At 41.7% G+C, this 22,026-nt stretch overlaps 1 protein-coding gene and 1 non-coding gene across 5 annotated transcripts in view; one reads left to right on the top strand and one right to left on the bottom strand.

The window, feature by feature from the left end:
* Positions 1-5: 5 nt before the first annotated feature.
* Positions 6-22,026, top strand: part of REXO5 (RNA exonuclease 5) — a 38,184-nt gene continuing 16,163 nt past the window's right edge. For 2 of the 4 annotated variants that reach the window (XM_062179693.1, XM_062179695.1), the window contains exons 1-13: positions 6-289; positions 398-539; positions 1,848-1,960; positions 3,567-3,693; positions 4,724-4,820; positions 7,927-8,070; positions 10,033-10,121; positions 12,370-12,485; positions 15,032-15,170; positions 15,271-15,365; positions 16,667-16,769; positions 19,677-19,780; positions 20,628-20,745. In XM_062179693.1, the coding sequence (XP_062035677.1) occupies positions 234-289; positions 398-539; positions 1,848-1,960; positions 3,567-3,693; positions 4,724-4,820; positions 7,927-8,070; positions 10,033-10,121; positions 12,370-12,485; positions 15,032-15,170; positions 15,271-15,365; positions 16,667-16,769; positions 19,677-19,780; positions 20,628-20,745 (1,443 nt within the window). In that variant the 5' untranslated portion in view covers positions 6-233. Of the gene's footprint in view, positions 290-397; positions 540-1,847; positions 1,961-3,566; positions 3,694-4,723; positions 4,821-7,926; positions 8,071-10,032; positions 10,122-12,369; positions 12,486-15,031; positions 15,171-15,270; positions 15,366-16,666; positions 16,770-19,676; positions 19,781-20,627; positions 20,746-22,026 lie in introns of those variants that run through there. The other 2 variants (XM_062179694.1, XM_062179696.1) reach the window with 2 other exon arrangements.
* LOC133751132 (U6 spliceosomal RNA) lies at positions 21,558-21,664 on the bottom strand. The gene has a single exon (XR_009864766.1). It is a non-coding gene; the product is annotated as a U6 spliceosomal RNA (small nuclear RNA).

The following is a 22,026-nucleotide window of genomic DNA, read 5'->3' as shown; positions in this document are numbered from 1 at the left end:
GCTTGGCGGCGGTGGCGGCGGCCGCGGCGACAGCAACGGGGTTTTTACCCCTCGACTTCTGTTCGGCGTCTCCCGGATTTCGGAGCGTGGGGAGTGGCTTTAGGCGGGCAGGGCTCTGATCCTTCCTCGCCTGTGGGCGGAGACGTGTTGGCGCGGTTGGGGAAATCATTTCGAATCCGACCCCAGACGCGGACGGTAAAGCCGTTTTGTGTGGGCTGCTTGTGACAGGGGTCATGGACGCTCACGCTTTGCGGGCTCTGTCAACTGAGACTCGAGCAGCCCTCCCGAGGTAGGTTATAGGTTGTCAGTCCCCTGCTGCTGTTGCTGTAAGAGGCTCCCGGGGCCGTGGATTCTGGGCATCCGAGTTTTCTCAGTACCACATGATCTTTCTCCACAGCGTTATGGAGCCAGAGAGGGACGGGACCGGGAGGCATCCCAGAAAGGGCAGGAAGAGGAAGCGGGCCCCGAACACGCTGATCGGGGCGCCTGAGGCGATGAGAGCCCGTTGGGATCACGAGGAGAGGCAGCCCGTGGCCAAGGTGAGCAACAGGCGGCCCGAGGAGCTTTGGGGCCTTCGGGGTCCCTGGACGCAGGTCAGACTCATTCACGCTCTCAGATCTGTAAAATGGACATGATGATATCTCTTCCCTTCGGGCTGTAGTTGGGGCTTTAAAACTGTTATCTCCTGGCACGTGTTAAGAGTGTTCATTCAATGAGTATAAATAAATAAATAAATCTTTTTTTAAAAAAATACATTTAAAGTGCTTAGAACTATGTACGAAGCCAGGAGCTCCTTCTGGGTCTCCCACCTGGGTGTAGAGGTCCAAATGCTTGGGCCATCTTCCACTGCTTTACCAGGCCGTTAGAGAGCTGGATCAGAAGTGAAGCAGCCGGGACTCGAACCGACGCCCTTATGGGATGCCGGCAACGCAGGTGGAGGCTTAACCTACTACACTGGCCCTGAACTTCCTGTTACCTTATAATAAATTCTGATTGCTTAGCTTATGCTTAGGTTAGACCACATAGATTTTCTGTGATCTTGCCTTGCCTCCTGTTCTTCACGTCTCCACTACTCAGCCAATGTATACTCTTGGCTCCAGCTAAACCCAAATATAAGTTTGGGCACTCACTTCCCTCTAGCCTGGCAGACTCATTTTTTACTCTACTCCAGTATTTTAATCTCAAGCTATCCCTGAAACTAACCCCCAAGGCAGTTAGCCTCTTTGTGCCTCAAATTTTGTAATAGCACTTACCTACACTGTTGGAATAATTGACTGTTGGATTTTGTTCCCTAGTAGAATAGAGTCCTTGAAAGATTGAATCATGATTCACTCATCCTACTATCCTTAACACAGAAGCAGTTATCTACAATTCAGATTCTGTATCAGTGTTTATTAATAATGACATGCCACACATTTTAGCTTTCATTTTCAATTAGAACGCTCCTATCTTTGAATATATATTAAAATAATCAGAAATTGGGCCCAGTGTTGTGGCACAGTGTGTTAAGCCACTGCCTGTGATGCTAGCATCCCATATAAGCACTGGTTCAAGTCCCACTTCTGATCTAGCTCACTGCTAATGTGCCTGGGAAAGCAGCGGAAGATGACCCAAGTGCTTGAGCCTCTGCTCAAGATAGAATTCCAGGCTCCTAGTTTTGGTCCAGCCCAGCCATTGGAGCCATTTGGGGAGTGAACCAGTAGATGGCAGATTGATCTTTGTCCCTTTCTTTGTAACTCAGCCTTTCAAATAAATCTTTTTTAAAAAATCAGAAGCTAAAATAATGATTTGCTTTTGTTGCTATTTTTGATACTCATGGTTTCCTGTACCTTGATATATATTTGCAGAAGCCTCGCTTATCTACAGTTTTACTTGCTGAAAACTGTGAAGTGACTCATGGCCAGCTATGTGAATTGCTAAAATATGCAGTTCTGGGCAAATCTTGTGTTTCTAAACCCAGGTATGAAACGAACTTAAATAGCGATATAGACCAGAGGTTTCAAATTGATGTTTATAGGACCATATCTGGCTTACTGGCATTATTTGTTTGCCATGCAGCATATCCTAATTTTTCTTTGTATTATGGCTCCTCACAACTAAGTTTGTGAGTTCCTATATGAAAATCCATGTTTTTCTTTCTCTTTGAGAAGCCCAGCATGGCAACACTTTGTCAAAACTGAGTGGTGGTCTTCCCTTCTATATGGGGTATGTGTCTGTTTGGCCTGCTTCTTTTAATTACAGTATTTCTCAGGCTATTTTATGTGTGGTTTTGTAGACCTAGTTGAAATAACATGATGCTATGTTAAGAAATCAGTCAATTTTTTCCTTTTACAAATATACAGCAATGACAGAATTTACAATTCCAATATTGTCAATACCATTGTTAAATATCTTACAAACATTTTTTTGTGTATGTAGCAATAAAGGGATTTTCAAATGCAAGCATCTTTCTGGAGGAGGTTATAAATTACTTAGGTACCTCAAAAGCCATCTGCTGTACCAACAAATAATGCTGTCTGCCTGTAAATTTATCTAAAACTGAATTTCTTGATGCTAACCATTTGATTATCTAGTTTAAGAAAGCCTGTGGACTAGGTTGGGATCTTGGGAATGAATTTTGTAATGTGAGCTTGGTTCTAATTTAAAACAAAGTTTAGTTGGGGCCAGTGTTGTGGCACAGTGGGCTAAGCTGCTGCCTGCAACAGCAGCATTCCATACTGGAGCACAGCTTGTGTCCTGGTTGTTCCACTTATGATCCAGCTCCTTGTTAATGTGCCTGGGAAAGAAGTGAATGGCCTTAGGCCTCTGCCACCCATGACAGAGACCTGAATGGAGTTCTAGGCTTCTAGCTTCCACCTGGACCAGCCCTGGCCATTGAGGCCATTTGAGAGTGAACCAGAAGATAGAAGGTTGTCTGTCCCTCTCTCTCTATCTCTCACTTTGCCTTTCAGGTAAATATTTTTTTTAAAAAAAACTTAATTGAACAATGGATTTAAATGCATTATTCTTCAATTGGTATTGTACTTGATTTTAGTGCAACAAATATTTAGCTCAAGAGATCTTGAATTGAATTTTTTATTATTATTATTTGACGGGTAGAGTGCTAGACAGTGAGAGAGAGACAGAGAGAAAGGTCTTCCTTCCGTTAGTTCACTCCCCAAATGGCTGCGTCGGCTGGTGCTGCGCTGATCCGAAGCCAGGAGCCAGGTGCTTCTTCCTGGTCTCCCATGTGGGTGCAGGAGCCCAAGCACTTGGACCATCCTCTACTGCCCTCCCGGGCCACAGCAGAGAGCTGGACTGGAAGAGGAACAACTGGGACTAGAACCCGGCACCCATATGGGATGCCAGCGCCGCAGGTGGAGGATTAACCAAGTGAGCCACGGCGCCAGCCCTCTTTAATTGAATTTTATGCAGTAATACGTGCCTCCTAGTTCCAGGGAGTCAGTAAGGGATGATGAATTCCATTAGCTGTCACTTACTGCCTTTGTCCCCCACACTTCTCTTGTTTGCCTGTAAACTGACTTGAGGACATCACTCTTAACTGTGTTGGTTTGGTTTTTCAACAGATGGTGCCAGCTTTTTCACCAAAACCGCCTGAAAAACGTGGTGGTTTTTGTTCTTCGGGGAATGAGTCAGCTACACTTTTACAGGTTCTATTTGGAGTTCCGATTTCTCCGAAAGGCGTTCAGACATGTAAGTTAAGAAAACTGTGTTTTAGGGGCTGAATCAAGTTCTTCCATCTTGAGAGTAATGTATGTGTCTGGGGCCATGCTAATTGGCAACCTGCCTAAACAAGTAATATGGGGTTTGGAAAGGAAAAGGGACTAAGATTCAGAGAGCTCCTGTTGAGATTAGATTTGTCTCTGATTGTTGTTATTGTTATTAATTAGGGAAAAACATTTATTCCCAGGTTATAATCTATATCTCCTGGATTGATAGTGTCCAGTTTTAGTCAGACTATTTAGACTATGGTATTTCTCAAAATTGTAAGATTTAAATGCAATTTGTTTTTCCTCTCTTTAAAAAATTTCATAAGATGAGGCATCCTTAGAACTGTATCTAGAGCTAAACAGTAGCCACTATCTTTAGAAGTTTGTGCTCTCCATTTTTCCATATCCTCTTCCATCAATATTGGTTGTTTTTATCCTTTTACCCCTTCAAACGTTTGAGTTGATGAGCTCTAAATTGATCTCTCTAAGTCTTCTTTTTTGCTGCCGTTTATTGAACACTTAGGGCTCTGTGTGCTTCATCTTTATCACAACAGTGCTGTAAGAGATACTTTCTTTTGTTACCATTTTATCCATAACAAACTGAGTAATTTGCCCAGGATATCTAGTAATTGATGAAGTTGGAATTTAAACCAGGTGAGCCTGAGGCTAGAGCTCTCAGCTTTGTCCTTGTGACTATCTGGCATGCTGTCCAATAAAATACTAGGTATGGGAGTTCTTTGAAAAATATAAGCAATTTTCCTTGTCTAAGTTGTACTTTTCTATAATGCTTGTCCTTTTTACAATGTATAATCAGAGAAGCAAAGAAAATTTTGGGTGATGGTGGTAAATATGACTGCATTTACCTTGTCACTTTTATGTATTAAGGAAACATTTTACATTGCAAACAAAGTCTTGACCTCTTATTGCACTTGGACAGGAGTCCATGCCTTTCACATCCTTGTATTTTAACTGCTTGCAAGCATTTTTGTAAAGACCTGTTAATGTGTTTTCAGAAATTCTGCTTGCCACCTCCATCATCTAATTTTCTAGCTGATATCATTGGACTGAAAAAGAAAGAACCAACTGGAGAGCTACCCAAGACACTGGAAGGTATGACTATGCTTTTGAGTCGATAATATATTCATTCTAAAAAGGTGTTGTGGTTATAGCTGTAAATAGGTTTACCAGTCGAGTATATTGTTAACAAGCAACAGAATTGAGTTCTAATTAACTTAAGAAGAGAAGCAAATTTGTTGAGGAAAAAATGTGCAGCTGCCCCAGGGACATTAGACAGCAAGAACTACATAGGGTTTATGCCTCAGAAACCATCTGGTTAGGTAAGGTAGCTAAGAATACCTGAATATCACTGACAGTGGACCCTTGGGAATTACTGTGAGTAATTTCTGAACTGTCACTGGATCTTTGCACTTGCAGATGAGAATTCCTAACTAATGTAAAGGACAGCTACTAATTCATAGAAAAGAACAGGGAGTTCTAGATGGTAGCCAGCTAAAAGATTTTATGTGTGTGTGTGTGTGTGTGTATCTCCATGATAACTGTTTTTCAAGCTGTAGGTTGTATCCTATAAGCAAATTAATAGCTAACCTGTGTTTTTTTGAGTAGTAGAGGCTGGAGAGAGAGAGAGTAATGAAATAGAACTTAACAGAATTCATATATAATTAAATAATTGAATAGTTACACATTGGGAACATGAGAGTAATCAGTCATTTCCTTCCCATCACTTTCAGAACTGTTATTGCTGTAATCTTCTATTAGCACATCTGGCTTCTAGTTTTCTACCTTTCATTGTTCCATCTCCTTCCTAGATGACCTGATCTGCAGCTCCAGGCCAAAGTGAGGAGCTTCGTCTGGTCTCCCACATGGCTGAGCAGGGAGCTGGATTGGAAGTGAAGTAGCCGGGACATAAACGCGCCCATGTGGGATGCTGGCATCACAACCGGCACGTTACCTGCTATGCCACAATGCTAGCCTCTGTTGATTGAATTAGCTAGTTCCCATGCTCTGCTAGTTTTTCTTACGTAAAATTTCTTTCATATATTGCATCTCCTCCATTGCTTCCATTAACTTCTTATTTATTTATTTATTTATTTATTTATTTATTTATTTTGACAGGCAGAGTGGACAGTGAGAGAGAGAGAGACAGAGAGAAAGGTCTTCCTTTGCTGTTGGTTCACCCTCCAGAGGCCGCCGTGGCCAGTGCGCTGGTCGGAAGCCAGGAGCCAGGTGCTTCTCCTGGTCTCCCATGCGGGTGCAGGGCCCAAGGACTTGGGCCATCCTCCACTGCACTCCTGGGCCACAGCAGAGAGCTGGCCTGGAAGAGGGGCAACCGGGACAGAATCTGGCGCCCCGACCGGGACTAGAACCCGGTGTGCCGGTGCTGCAGGCGGAGGATTAGCCTAGTGAGCCACAGTGCTGGCCAGCTTCTTATTTTTTTTAAAAAGATTTATTCATTTATATGAAAGAGTTACACAGAGAGCTGAGAGGCAGAGAGAGAGAGAGAGAGGTCTTCCATCTGATGGTTCACTCCCCAGTTGGCTGTGCCCATCCGAAGCCAGGAGCCAGGAACCTCCTCTGGGTCTCCCATGCAGGTGCAGGGGCCCAAGGACCTGTTCCATCTTCCACTGCTTTCCCAGGCCATAGCAGAGAGTTGGATCAGAAGTGGAGCAGCAGAGTCTCGAACCAGTGCCCATATGGGATGCTGGTGCTTCAAGCCAGGGCGTTAACCCACTGTGCCACAGCGCCGGCCCTGCTTCCATTATCTTAAACCAGAATTACTTCAAAGCCTTTGTAGTTTCTACTTCCACAAATTTTTGAGGCTTATCTTTCTCAAATTGATTTGTTTATGTCACTTCCTTTCTCATAATGTTCCCCGTTATGTATTTTGTGATAAAGTTCAAACTCTTGAACCAAGCATACATAATGATCTATTTTATCTTTCTCTTTCACCTCTGTTTTATCCTTGCCTCTCTTATATAGATCTTTTTTCTTCTTTACTGATCTAACTAAACCAAGTTTGCTTGGTACATATGAAATGACAGCTTCTACTCATAATACTTTGGATCTTTTGGCTGCAAAGATCAGATGGTCATTCAAGCCACCTTAAGCAAGGAGAGTCTTGTTTGGTAGTGCTGACAATATTGTTGATGTGATGCATCTGGATTCTAACTGGTCAGTTCTTTATATTTTCTAGTTAAAATTGTAGAAGCAGTCTGATCAGCTTAATTACCCTTGTCGCCTTTTTTTTTTTAACTTTTATTTAGCAAATATAAATTTCCAAAGTACGGCTTATGGATTACAACGGCTTTTTCCCCCCAACCCTTGTCACCTTTGAACATGTCTTGGCAAGAAATACCAAGTCATTGGTCAGTCTATAGATGAGGCTCCCTTGAACTAGTTCTACACCCTTATTCAATCACTGATGCCCACTCATGCCAACCACCCTTCGCCTCCACCCCCAGGTTTTTTTTTTTTTTTTCAGAGTGGATAGTGAGAGAGAGAGAGACAGAGAGAAAGGTCTTCCTTTTTGCCCTTGGTTCACCCTCCAATGGCCGCTGCGGCCAGTGCACCGTGCTGATCCGAAGCCAGGAGCCAGGTGCTCCTCCTGGTCTCCCATGGGGTGCAGGGCCCAAGGACCTGGGCCATCCTCCACTGCCTCCCCGGGCCACAGCAGAGAGCTGGCCTGGAAGAGGGGCAACCGGGACAGAATCCGGTGCCCTAACCGGGACTAGAACCTGGTGTGCCGGCGCCGCAAGGTGGAGGATTAACCTGTTAAGCCACGGCGCCGGCCTCCACCCCCAGTTAAAAGAACATGGTATTGCTTGGGGTTCTTGGGTAGATGTCTGAAAGTAGAGTTGATTTAGCTAGAATGGGCTGCTGGGAATGGCAGGCGCCGTATTGAGCAGATCTAATACACCAACTATGTGAATCGGCCTTTTCTTCACGGCTCGCTTTTTCTTTCTTGAACTGTTTCTGACTACTCCAGCCTGAGATATTGTCTTCCCCCTTCCTCCCTTGGGGTTTATTTTCCCTTTGTGTTCTTATTACTGCATTAGATTGAAAGCCCCTTAATAGTTGGGGTCAGGTTTTATACATCTTTTGATCTTTATTCTGCTTCGCCTACCCAAGGCTAGGAGACCTGTCCTCTGAAGTCATTAAACACACACATTCTAAGTATATGTAATTGTTCTTGTTCCAGGATCTTTACCTCCTGCTATTTCAAAAGCCAGCATCAACCTGCAGAATGACCCTATCATTCAAAAATATGGTCTTAAGAAAGTGAGCTTGATCAGATGCCTTCTGACAAAGGAAGAAATGAAGACATTCAGCTTTCCATTACAAGGTTGGTTTAAACTTAATATGATTTGTTATCAATATAAGAATATCTTACAGTTTAATTTCTACTGTTGAAAGTTCATTTTTTCTGGCTGCTTTCTTACATTTTCCATTTTCCATTAATGAGGAAATAATTTAAATGCAGTGTTTCCCAAAGTGTGGCATATGTACCATGATTGGTAAAGTGAAGATTTTAGGTAGTACATGAATAGAACATTAAATACCACTGAAATATTCAGTGATAATTTATTCCTTTTCATTAAATTCTTTAAAAAGATTTATTTATTTATTTACTTGAGAGGCATAGTTACAGACCAAGATGGGGAGAGATAGAGAGAGAGGTCTTCCATCTGCTGGTTCATCCCCAAATGGCTGCAATGGCTGGAGCCAAAGCCAGGAGCCAGAAGCTTCTTTGGGGCTTCCCACGTGGGTGCAAGGGACCCAAGCACTTGGGCCATCTTCCACTGCTTTCCAAGGCTGGGAGCTGGATCAGAAGTGGAGCAGTTGGGACCTGAACCAGCACCCATATGGGTTGCCAGTGCCCCAGGCAGATGCTTAACCTGCTATGCTACAGTGATGGCCCCTTTTTGCGTTCAATTTTATTTCAGTTCTTAGAGAATTAAAACAAGGCAACATGTCTTTAACGTTTTAACACTTCTACAGTGAATATTTTGAAGATGTTAATTTTTTTATTTCCACTAATGATACAGGTAAAGGTGGTAGCAAGTATAGTGTGTCCCAAACCTGGGACAAGGTTTCATTTCTTTTCTGGGATAACTAATAATTTGATTCTTCTAATTAAGTGGCTATTTCAGAGTACTGGAGATGAAAACTGATTAACAGTTTTATTTATTTTTAATTTTTTTAAAGATTTTATTTATTTGACAGGAAGAATTACAAACAGTGAGAGAGAGAGAGACAGAAAGAACGGTCTTCCTTCCGTTGGTTCACTCCCCAAATGGCCGTTATGGCCGGTGCTGCACCGATCCGAAGCCAGGAGCCAGGTGCTTCCTCCTGGTCTCCTATGTGGGTGCAGGGGCCCAAGCACTTGGGCCATCCTCCACTGCCCTCCCGGTCCACAGCAGAGAGCTGGACTGGAAAAGGAGCAACCAGGACTAGAACCCGGCACCCCAACCGGGACTAGAACCTGGGGTGCCGGCACTGCAGGTGGAGGATTAACCAAGTAAGCCATGGTGCTGGTCCCAACTAAGAGTTTTCATATGCCCCTTTGTTTCTTGTCAAACAAGACTCAGATATTACCTGTGTTGCTTTAGCCTCTGCCTAAAAGTAGAAATCTTCCAATTATTTAAATGCTTTTGTGTTTCTGAACTGAATGTATTTATTTATTATCTTGGGTCCACAATGGAGGGCATACCATAAGCTTATAGTTGAGCCTCTGTAGGTAATTTTTACGCGATGATTACAGAAAATGCAGGCAACTCTCAATGGGGATTTCATAGAAATCTGAAGAATGGACTTGGGTGGAGGGACACACATGGTGAATGTTACGTAAACTTTCTGCTTACTATGTAATCCTTTGAGAACTCTACTTTGGTAGGATCTCATTTCTGTTTTTTCTTGCTTTATTTAGAAAGAAAGATGCCACATGTAGTCATTTGCATACTTTATTCATCTTCTTACTGCCTACATGGACATTCCAGTAACTTTGGGTTTAGCTGTAATTTAGTCATAATCTCTAAGAATGCAAAATTGTTGCTTGATAACTGCTAGCAATTCCAGGCCCAGGATCCCCTATAACAATAGCTTATTATTTTTCTCAAAATATGTATAAAAATGAGTAGATGGAGTAAAACTGGAAGACAGAGATTGCCTTTTATTTAGTTTCTGTATTTCAAATGTTTTATATACACAAAGTGCCTAGCAAATATGGTGTTTTCTTGGATGAATCTAAGAGTGATATTTACTATTTCTTGTTCAAAAGAAAAATATTTTATTCCTTTCCTTCTAGGTTTTCCTGACTGTGAAAATTTTGTACCTACCAAATGTGATGGTTCTGTAACAGAGAATAGTCCTCTCTTCGGTCTTGACTGTGAGATGGTAAGTGTTATTTTTAATTTTCAACGGGAGTGTTGCAAACTGGAGTCTAGAGTAAGATAGTTTCTTGAATGTAATGCATCAGTGAACCAATTTGTTCAGTTCCAGAAACAAGAAATAGTTTAAGTAGCTGAAAGTAGCACTTTTTACTGGGCATTTTAGAAAACTTGGATTTATTTTTCTGGGACTGGCCTTATGGAGTATCAGTTAAGACACCACCTGCAGCTGCGTCCCATACAAGCATCAGTTGGATTCTCAGCTGCTCCACCCTGATCCAGCTCTTTGCTGATATACCTGGGATAGCAGCAACAGATAGCCCAAGTGCTTGGGCCTCTCCTGCCCATGTAGGAGACTCTCAGATGAAGTTCCTGGCTCCTGCCTTTGGCCTGGCCTAGCCATGGCCATGGCAGACATTTGGAGGAGTGAACCAGCTTTTGGAAGATTTTTCTTTCTGTGCCTCTGCTCTCTCTCTGTAACTCTGCCTTTCAAATAAATAGATAAATCTTTAAAAAACAACAACATAGAAAAAAGAATAAATATTTGTTTTCTAACTAATTGCTATATTTACTTGAATGCTCATTACTAGTTTACTCCTTCTGTCTTTTGAACAAGTGTTTTATTGTTACTATGAAGATTCTACCTTAATTGCCATTGGTTTGGCTTAGTTTTATACATTGAATATCGTAAGTGGGATTTCCTTGAATAAGTACCCCTTGTATATTGTTTAAAGCGGGTATATTAAAAAATTTTCTTTATTTATTTGAAAGGCAGAGTTAGAGGGAGGAACACATAGACAGACTAAGAGGAGCCAGGATCCCAGAGCTTTATTTGGATCTTCCACATGGGTATCAGGGGCCGAAGCACTCCAGCTGTCTTCTGCTTTCCCAGGCACATTAGCAGAGAGCTGGATTGGAAGTGGAACATTGGGATTCAAATCAGCACTCGTATGGGATGCTGGTGTCACAGGCAGTGGCTTACTCTGCTGGACCACAGTGCCAGCTCTCATTATGTTTTACTTTGCCTCATTTTAGTAAATTTCCTTTCAAAAACAGCGCATCCCTTTGGGATTGGCACTGTAGTGTAATGAGTAAAGCTGCCACCTGCAGTGCTGGCATCCCATATCAGTGCTGATTTGAGTCCTGGATGCTCCACTTCCAATCCAGCTCCCTGCTAATAGCCTGGGAAAGCAGTGGAAGATGGCCCAAGTGCTTGGGCCCCTGCATCCAAGTGGGAGACCCAAAAGAAGCTCCTGGATCCTCATTTTGGATCATCTCAACTCCAGCCATTGCAGCCATTTGGAGAGTGAGCCAGTAGATGGAAGATCTCGCTCTCTCTGTGTCTCTCTCTGTCTGCCTTTCAAATAAATAAATAAATCTTAAAAAAAAAAAAAAAAAAAAACGCATCCCCTCTCATTCCTCAGGAAATGTTTCTTAATCCTTAATGAGGAAGCTAAAAGCTAAAGGTTTTGGAGTCTTCCATGTCAGTGTATGTATCCTGGCATTGCCTACTCAATCACTCTAGAAAAGTCCCCTAACCTCTTAGCATCATCATGTCCCTCTGTAATAATAATAAAGCTACCTCATAAGATTATGATTAACGGCCGGCGCCGTGGCTCAACAGGCTAATCCTCCGCCTAGCGGCGCCGGCACACCGGGTTCTAGTCCTGGTCGGGGTGCTGGATTCTGTCCCGGTTGCCCCTCTTCCAGGCCAGCTCTCTGCTATGGCCCAGGAGTGCAGTGGAGGATGGCCCAAGTGCTTGGGCCCTGCACCCCATGGGAGACCAGGAGAAGCACCTGGCTCCTTCCTTCGGATCAGTGTGGTGCGCCGGCCACAGCGGCCATTGGAGAGTGAACCAACAGCAAAGGAAGACCTTTCTCTCTCTCTCTCACTGTCCACTCTGCCTGTAAAAATTAAAAAAAAAAAAAGATTATGATTAAATAGTCACTATAAAATGCTTAGTGCAGCACTGGATGATAATAGTATGTTTAATAAAAATCACTTATTATTAGTGCTAGGCATACTACTGGATATAGTGCATACTTCATAAGTGATAGATACAGCTATGATTAATATTATTTCCCTTTATCTTGAGAAAATCCTTTCCCTTAATTGAATTCATACTGGATCTTATAGCCATTCCTGCAGGACTCTAGTGGGTAGATGAGGGTAGTGGCAATCGCTGTGAAGTGGGTAATGAGAGGAATCAGTATCTTTCACACTTCAGCATCCTGACTTCCTCCTGATCTTACAGTGCCTCACTTCCAAGGGGAGAGAACTAACCCGAGTCTCACTGGTTGCTGAAGGAGGCACCTGTATTATGGATGAACTGGTCAAACCTGACAACAAAATTCTGGACTATCTCACCAGGTATTTTTCACCTCACCTCCAGCTCTTTCTAGAACTGGCACATTACATTGGAGTAAGATTTAACAAGATGATGACAGCATCCGTTTATGTAGGTTTTATCTATTTATATATTATCAAAGAACAGACTAGGGCAACATGTCAGTATATTTTAATACTGAAATTACACATTGTCAGAGAATAATGCGTGTGCTCTAGTTTTCTAGTCCTCTTGAGATGTTAAGTTTGCATAATATTATCTTCCTTGTCCTAGAATCTCCCAGTTGTAATCATTTTCTAGCAACTGCTAAACAGCTGGAGGGAGCCATGCTTTCTGTTAAGACCTCAGCTGAAAATCTGTAAATTATCATTTTGCAGTTAAATGATCTTAGTGTTTAATCTGCTTTGACCTCGAAAACCAAAACAAAACTAATTTTTTCCATAATACAAATTTGAAGCCCAAAGTTTTAGTCTGTTTTTCCAAAGATTATCATGTAATTTCAGAATATGCACAGAGTGATTAGGCAGAGAATGAGATTGCGAAACAGTATTATTTCCATCCATTCAAGTTGCATCTATAGGCAAAGAAGCCATATTAGTGATAAAAACTATTGTGTTAACAGACTTGATGATTTGATAGTATGTTAGGGAATAGGTATGTGTGCACAAGTTTTTTTGTCATGGTACTACAAAAATATGGGAATATGCACGTCTGATGGTAGGGGATTAATTAAAATGTTGTCTCTGTAAAATGGAATACTCCAACAATTTGAAAGGATGTTCTGAGAGATTTATTGATACGAAAACTTGTTCAAGATACATACCAAGTGACATGTTTTAAAGCAGCATGTGCATTATTTCATTTTTATAAAAATGAAATATATACATGAATTAATATCTATGCATCAATTTCAAAGTTTTTGCAACAAAAAAACAATTTTTAATTCTATTTTCCATGAACTTTTAAAAAATATTTTTTATTTACTTGGAAGGTAGTTACAGAGAGGAAGAGAGAGAGAGAGCCGTTGGTTCACTCCCCAAATGGCCACAGTGGTGGGGCTGTGCCAGGCTAAAGCCAGGAGCCTGGAACTTCTTTTAGTTCTCCCACATGGGTGCAGGAGCCCAAGCACTTGGGCCATCTTCTGTTCTTTCTCAGATGCGTTAACGAAGAGTTGGATTGGAAGTGGAGAAGCCGGGTCTCAAACTGCCACCCATATGGGATGTTTATGTTGTAGGTGGTGGCTTAACTTGCTATGCTACAATGCTGACCCCTCCATGAACTTTTTTTTTTTTCATTTTTAAAAAAATTTATTTGACAGATAGAGGTAGACAGTGAGAGAGAGAGACAGAGAGGAAGGTCTTCCTTCTGTTGGTTCACCCCTCAAATGGCCACCATGGCCGGCACTGTGCTGATCTGAAGCCAGGAGACAGGTGCTACCTCCTGGTCTTCCATGCGGGTGAAGGGGCCCAAGCACTTGGGCCATCCTCCACTGCCTTCCCAGGCCACAGCAGAGAGCTGGACTGGAAGAGGAGCAACCGGGACTAGAACCGGCACCCATATTGGAAGCTGGTGCCATAGGCGGAGGATTAACCAAGTGAGCCATGGCACCGGCTCCCTCAAGAACCCTCATTTATGTATCAAAAAATATGAAGAGATATTTACTAAGATGTGAAAAGTGATCATCTCTGGGTAGTGGGATTATGACTAATTTTTAATTTCTGCTTTTTTTTAAACATTTTTAATTTTTTTATTATTTATTTGAAAGAGTTACACAGAGAGAGAAGAGGCAGAGAGAGAGAGAGAGAGAGAGAGAGAAGTCTTCTATTCGATGGTTCACTCCCCAGTTGGCCACAATGGATGGAGCTGAGCCAATCCAAAGCCAGGAGCTAGGAGCTTCCTCCAGGTCTCCCACATGGGTGCAGGGGCCGAAGGACTTGGGCCATCTCCTACTGCTTTCCCAGGCCATAGCAGAGAGCCAGATCAGAAGTGGAGCAGCCAGGTCTCGAACCAGCGCCCATATGGAATGCCGGTGCTTCAGGCCAGGGCATTAACCCGCTGTGCCACAGCGCCGGCCCCAGTTTCTGCTTATTTATATTTTCATTCTTTTTGATACTGAGCATAAATTAGGTAAAAACTTTTTTTCTTATATTCTTTTTAAATGACTTTCCAGTGAGTTAAACTTGTTAATATCCTGGCAAGTCTATTCTTTTTTTAAAAAGATTTATTTTATTTATTTGAAAGGCAGAGTGCAGAGAGGTAGAGACAGAGAGAGAGGTCTTCTATCTGCTGGTTCCCCCCTCAAATGGCAGCAGTGACTGAGGCTGGGTCAGGCCAAAGCCAAGCCAGGAGCTTCTTCTGGGTCTCCCACGTGGGTGCAGGGGCCTAAGCACTTGGGCCATCCTCTGCTGCTTTCCCAGGTGCATTAGCAGGGAGCTGGATTGGAAGTGGAGCAGCCGGGACTCAAACCGGCACCCATATGGGATGCCGGCAGTACTGGCCAGGGCCTTAACCTGCCAACCCCCTAGTGCCAACCCCCTAGCATACCTATTTCTCTTTTTGTTGTTAAAAGGTTTTCAGGAATTACGAAAAAGATTCTTAACCCAGTGACAACCAAACTCAAGGATGTACAGAGGCAGTTAAAAGCTCTGCTTCCTCCTGATGCCGTATTAGTGGGCCACTCTTTAGACTTGGATCTCAGAGCGTTGAAAGTGAGTGTCTTATACCTAAAGCCTTGGACTGTACCTCCCAGCTTACTTGTTGTTGCCTTTAGCATAAGATAGTACTCATTCTATTCTCTTTCTTCCTCAGATGATACATCCATATGTTATTGATACATCATTGCTTTATATCAGAGAGCAGGGCAGAAGATTTAAGCTAAAGTTCTTAGCCAAAGCTATTTTGGGGTAGGTTTGTTTACATATTATAATACTGACCTGATAAATTGCACATACGTAAGTGTATAGTTTCTATAATTTAATGCATATTGCAAAATTTAGGGTATTTGCTTTTCCTTTTAGTTTTTGAACATTATTATTTTCATTTATTATGAAATTATGATATTATGGGATAGGTAATAGGATTTACATTCATTGTTGAACTTGATGGATAGAACCATTCAGGGAAGGGCAGAAAAGATGACCAAAGATTCAAAACGTAAGATACCTATATTGAAATACATCCTTTTGTGTAGAAACACATGTGTACAAAGATGTTCATTATAACAGGATTAATTCTGCAGGACTGGTTAAATAAATTATGGTTGTCTGCATTGAACACTTTGCTGTTTGAAAATAACATGGTTGATCTGTATGTGCTAATATGGAAACCTAAAGTATTGCTGAGAATAAAATGGAGATGCAGAGCTAAATCTGTATATGCCACTTAACTATATGTGTATATTTTTAAAAAGGCAACTATAAAAGGATTTCAATACAAATGGGCATTTGTATATAAATAAGAAATTTCTGGAGGGTGAGTTTAAACAGGTGTTACATCTAAGAAATGAGAGAGGGGATGACTGCAGAGTGGGCTAGAGACTTTTGTTGGGTAATCTTTTATTCAGATGATATGTTAGTGCCAGGCAGTTAACTAGAATTAAGAAATCTTGATTGTTGTGATATGCATCAGAATGCTGAAATTTATGTAACCAGACAGTTTTTTTTCCCCAAATAAACCTTTTATTTAATGAGTACAAAAAAAAAAAATTTTTTTTTTGACAGGCAGAGTTAGACAGTGAGAGAGAGAAAGAGAAAGGTCTTCCTTCCATTAGTTCACCCCCCAAATGGCTGCTATGGCCGGCATGTTTTTTGTTTTTTTTTTTAAAGATTTATTTTAAGGCAGAGTTACAGAGAGAGGGAGAGACAGAGAGAGATCTTCCATCCATTGGTTCATTCCCCAGATGGCCATAGTGGCTGGCACTGTACCAGACCAAAGCTAGGACCCTAGAACTTCATCTAGGTCTCCTACATGGTGCATGGGCCCAGGGACTTGGGCCATCTTCCACTGCTTTCCCAGGTGCATTAGCATGGAGCTAGACTGGAAGCATAGCAGCTGGCACTTGAATCAGTGCCCATATGGGATGCCAGCATTGCAGGAGGCAGCTTAACTTGCGTCATAACACTGGCCCCTAACCAGAGCATTTGAAGTGGTTTAATCTGTCATTAAAAATGCTCACAGGTGTATCAACAGTATCTTTACTTTCCAGGAAGGATATACAATGCCCAAACAAGCTTGGTCATGATGCTACAGAAGATGCTAGAACAACCCTTGAATTGGCTCAATATTTCCTTAAGTATGGCCCAAAGAAGGTTAGTATCTTTGACCAGCATGTTTGCCTTTCTCAAATGTATGGGGATGGATAAGAAAATCACATAACACGGTCTCTTATTTACGTTTTTCTTCAAAAACTGGGAGTGTGATTGAAGCTGAGCTTGTTGCATTTGTGATTAAGGCACGTGTTAATAGCATTATGTAGTGGCTAAGTATATAGTCTCTGAAATTGGGCTAGTTTTTAAATATAGTCTGTACAGTGTCTCGCTGTATAATCTAATGCAGTTGTTATGGGTAATTTCAGTTTCTAGATCTGTAAAATGGGAACACATGCTTCTGTAGAATATTGGTAAGGATAAAGGAGATACTGTGTATAAAGCTCTTAACATAGTTCATTCAATATGTTAAACACCATGCCAGTGGTGGTGATCATTATAGCTGATACTAATAGCAAAAAAAATCTATGTGGATTTCTGTGTTCTTGGAGTTGGAGGGCGGCATACCATTATTTTAATAATCAGTGGGTATGGATTAGAACACATAAGGGAGGCATTGAAGGGGTCCTTCTTTCTGACAGATTTTCTTATAATGCATGCTAGCTTGTTAGATTGTTCTATTACATAATGTTCCATCGTTAGCCTATAAATTTTGGTCCATATAGAATAATAATCAATAGTCAGAATTGTGTTTTGTGTTGTAGTAGTAAGAAAGACATTCTAAAAAGATCTTGTTTGGACGTGTAAATATGATAGTCAGCATTCACTGAGCTCTTACTGAATATGCTGTTCTAAAATGTTTTTTTATGTGAAAGAGTGACAGAGAGGGAGAGAAACAGATAAAGAAATTTCATCAATGGGTTCACTTCCCAAATGGCTGCAACATTTGTGGCTGGGCCAAGTTGAAGCCGGGAGCCAGGAACTCCATCTGGGTTTAACATGTGAGTGGCAGGAACCCAAGTACTTAAGCCATTGTCTGGTGTTTCCCAAGAAAACTAGCAGGGGGCTGAATCAGAAGAAGGGTAATAGGCACTCGAACCAGATGGACTTCCTCATCTTGGCTTCCACCTGGCCCAGCCCCAGGTATTATGCGCATTTGGGGAGTGAACCAGTGGATAGAAATCAATCAGTTGCGGCCGGCGCCGTGGCTCAACAGGCTAATCCTCCGCCTTGCGGCGCTGGCACACCGGGTTCTAATCCCGGTCGGGGCACCGGATTCTGTCCCGGTTGCCCCTCTTCCAGGCCAGCTCTCTGCTGTGGCCAGGGAGTGCAGTGGAGGATGGCCCAAGTGCTTGGGCCCTGCACCCCATGGGAGACCAGGATAGGCACCTGGCTCCTGCCATCGGATCAGCGCGGTGCGCTGGCTGCAGCGCGCCTACCGCGGCGGCCATTGGAGGGTGAACCAACGGCAAAGGAAGACCTTTCTCTCTGTCTCTCTCTCACTGTCCACTCTGCCTGTCAAAAAATTAAAAAAAAAAAAAATCAATCAGTTGCAGTGTTAATCTTCCTCTCTCTCTGTCCCTCAGTCTCTCCTTTTCCCCTCTAATCTTTTTTTAAAAAATCCTACTTTATAGGTTCTCAAATTTTGCTTATATAGGTATTTTATCAAAATTTACCATATTAGAAATGAAATGAGAGAAAATATTTGTAATATTTGTTTAAAATATCAAAAACTATATGTTAACACAAATGACTTATCTGTATGAAAAAAGGAATTTCAAAAAAAGTGGGAAGAGTTTCATTGTTTAATATATTTCGTACTTAATGAACTTCTAGCTTAATAGAAGTCAGGTTGCTTTTTGTACCTGCTTTTATTTTATCTTATAAAAGATTTATTTATTTTGAAAGTCAGAGTTAGAGAGGGGAGAGACAGAGAGAGATCTTCTATCTGCTGGCTCACTCCCTAGATGGGTGCAATGGCCAGTGCTGGGCAGGCTGAAGCCAGGAACCAGGAGCTTCATCCAGGTTTCCCACGAGGATGGCAGGGGCCCAGGCACTTGGGTCCTCTGCTGCTGCTTTTCTCAGGCCATTAGCAAAGGAAGTGGATTGGAAATGGAGCAGCTGGGACATGAACCAGTGCCCATATGGAATGCTGGTACTGCAGGTGGCAGCTTTACCCACTAAGACACACTGCCAACCACCTTGCACTTGCTTTTGCATTCATTCTGTTGTGTGACATAATTGGAGGAGAGAGGACCTCATGAATCCCATGGGAAGGCCTCTGGAACCCTCATGTGTCCTAATACCACATTTTGAGAACCTATTATTTTTTCATTTCCAGTGAAAATTGTTTTATTTGAGTAAAAACTAAGGAAATCTGAATTAAGCATGGATTTCAGTTAATATTGGATATATCATTATTGGTTCATTAATTGTGACAAGTACATCATACTAATCAGTTACTAATATGTGAAAATGGGTATAGGGCATATAGGAACTCTGTTGTTTCTATAAATCTATAACAATTTAAATAGTTTTTAAGAATATGTTCTCTGTATCACAATTCTCAGTTGCACTCCTGCTTTATGAAAGAAGATATATCAACTACAGTAGACGTCATGTGCTTTCATATTAAACTAATATGTCATTTTTGATGTTGTTGTAAAAGCCATTCTATTATTTCTAAAAATAGCATGTTGGCAGAGAAGTAAATTTTAAGTGACTAGAGAATGAGGATGAGCCAAAATTGCCATCTCTTTTCCCTTAACCTTACTGGGCTGTTTCCTATATTCATGTGAACAGCATCAGTAGCTGGCTGGTAACACGTTACCATTCTTGGCTAAGCAGCCAGAATACATCTGGTAACTTCAAGGCAGCCTGGGAACTATGGCAACAACAAAGCTACCACCTAAAGAAGAGAACATCACTAAAATGGGGTTTTCAAATTTCTTTTAACCTTAAATGATTTGCAAGAAATGAGATGATTTTTACCACTTTACTTGCTTCAAGATTGCGGAACTCAATCTGCATGCACTTGTTCATCACCAAGAACTGCAAGCAGCCAGCCAAGAGCCAAGAAATACACCAGGAGTCATTCAGCACTCAAACACAAGGTAATGTTTTTTAGTTTTAAACAAGAACAGAGTTTGGGGAGGTGGAGGTGGAAGGAGGGAAATGTGGGTATCTTCTTGGAACTGTACCTGTGGAATGCATGAAATCTGTTCTCTTTATATTAATAAAAAAATTAAAAACAAGAACAAAGGCAGATAGAGTATCTGGTTTCTTACTTTAACAACAAAGCCTTGGAATTTTTCTCTTCAGAGTTTTTTTGAGAAACGTTTACCAAAAATATGAGTCACATTACAAAAACCATGGGGAAAAAATGTCAGCTGCTTCCCGAAATATTATCTAATTTTTAATCTTCTAAATCTAGCGGCTGGTCTAAAATGACATCCTTTATGAGAAAATAAGACTTTGGGATACAGTGAACAATGTAGAATTGGGAGATATGATGAACCATTTTGGTTTGAAGAGTCAATCTACATCTTTGATATATTTCCCAGATTGGGGGAAAGAAACACAAAAACAGAAACAGACTCAGAAGGAAGGTTTGGCTCCAGAACATAATGACTGTGTCAGGATCAGATCCTTAGAATCTGGCCTATGTTTTGGTAGAGCACTTTGGGTACATTTCTTGTTTACCCTTCCCATCCTTGTTGCAGCAGCACTGCCCAGCATGGTTTAATGAAATGATGAGAATGTTCTACATTTGTGCTGTTGAGTGTGGTAGCCACCACAAGTGTGGCAATTGAGGAACTGAAGTTTTAATGCTAATTAATTCTAATTTAAATAGCTACCTGTTGCTAGTGGCTATCTTGTTGGATAGAGTATGTACAGAGAAATAACTGTCAGGTTATAAAAACTATTGTTCTTACCTTGATCTCTTCTGCTTCTTTACAGTGTTACAGAATGCTTGGACTCATTGGGTCAGAAACTCCTTTTTTTGTCCCAGGAGACAGATGCTAGTGAACTTTTTTCTAGAAACTGTAGAACTATTAAGTGCTTTTCAAATAAACAGGTGAGTATTTGCTGTACCTTTGCAGGTTGCATTGAGAGCAGAGGGGAATGCACCCTATACAAGTGTTCAGTTCTTTTTCTTCAGCTACCCTGGTTGCAGGTAGCAAATCTGGCCTGTACTCAAATCTTTTTTTTTTTTTTTTTTTTTCTTTTTGACAGACAGAGTGGATAGTGATAGAGAGAGACAGAGACAGGTCTTCCTTTTTGCCATTGGTGCACCCTCCAATGGCCGCTGCGGCCGGCGCATCTCGCTGATCCAAAGCCAGGAGCCAGGTGCTTCTCCTGGTCTCCCATGCAGGTGCAGGGCCCAAGCACTTGGGCCATCCTCCACTGCCTTCCCGGGGCATAGCAGAGAGCTGGCCTAGAAGAGGGGCAACCGGGATAGAATCCTGCGCCCCAACCAGGACTAGAACCTGGTGTGCCGGCGCCACAAGGCAGAGGATTAGCCTGTTAAGCTACGGCGCCGGCCCCTACTCAAATCTTGTATGGAGCGCTTTAAGTCACAGTTGCCCCATAGGACCAGAATTGTTAGCTGCCAATGTTTACTTCCAGAGCCCAGCAGGCCTGTGGCTTTTGGCCCTGCATACCACTTTGAATTTCTGTTCTATCCCCGGTTTACGGAAATGTTTATCTTGATTTTGAGTCTGGCTGTATCTTCTTCATTTTTTTTCTTTTTATATTTTATCTCTCATGGCTGTAAGTATAAAGTAGAGAGGTTGCATTAGTGTGTTACTGTATACAGAAGATCTGTATTTTTCTATGTGTAGGTATGATATTTTCCTTTTTTATTAGTGTAAAGAGATTCCCTATAGTAAAAATATGGAAATGCTTTATGAATTTTTATGTCTTCCTTGTGCAGGGGCTGTGCTAATCTCTATATCATTCTAATTTTTTAGTATATGTGCTATTGAAGCAAGCACAATCTGTATTATTTTTTAAATATTGTACTTGGAAGTAATGTCAAACTACAGAAAATTTGCATAAATGCACACTGCTTTATTAGGTTCACCTTTTGTTAACACTTGTGTGTGTGTTTATGTTTATGTACTCTCTCCTCTCTCATGTTCTTTCTTTCCCCCATTCCCTCCCCTGTATGACTTTTTCTGAACCATTTGAAAATACATGAAGCACATCATGGCCTTTTCACCCTAAGTACTTTAGAATGTATTTCGTGAGGTTAAAAATATTTTCTCTTGGGACCAGTGTTACGGTGAAGGGGGTAAAACCACTGCCTGTGACATCATCATCCTGTTAGAGCACTGGTTCATGTCCTGGCTGCTCC

Source organism: Lepus europaeus, chromosome 21 (assembly GCF_033115175.1).
Source record: "Lepus europaeus isolate LE1 chromosome 21, mLepTim1.pri, whole genome shotgun sequence".
Taxonomy (NCBI): domain Eukaryota; kingdom Metazoa; phylum Chordata; class Mammalia; order Lagomorpha; family Leporidae; genus Lepus; species Lepus europaeus.
This window is presented reverse-complemented; position numbering and strand designations above follow the sequence as displayed.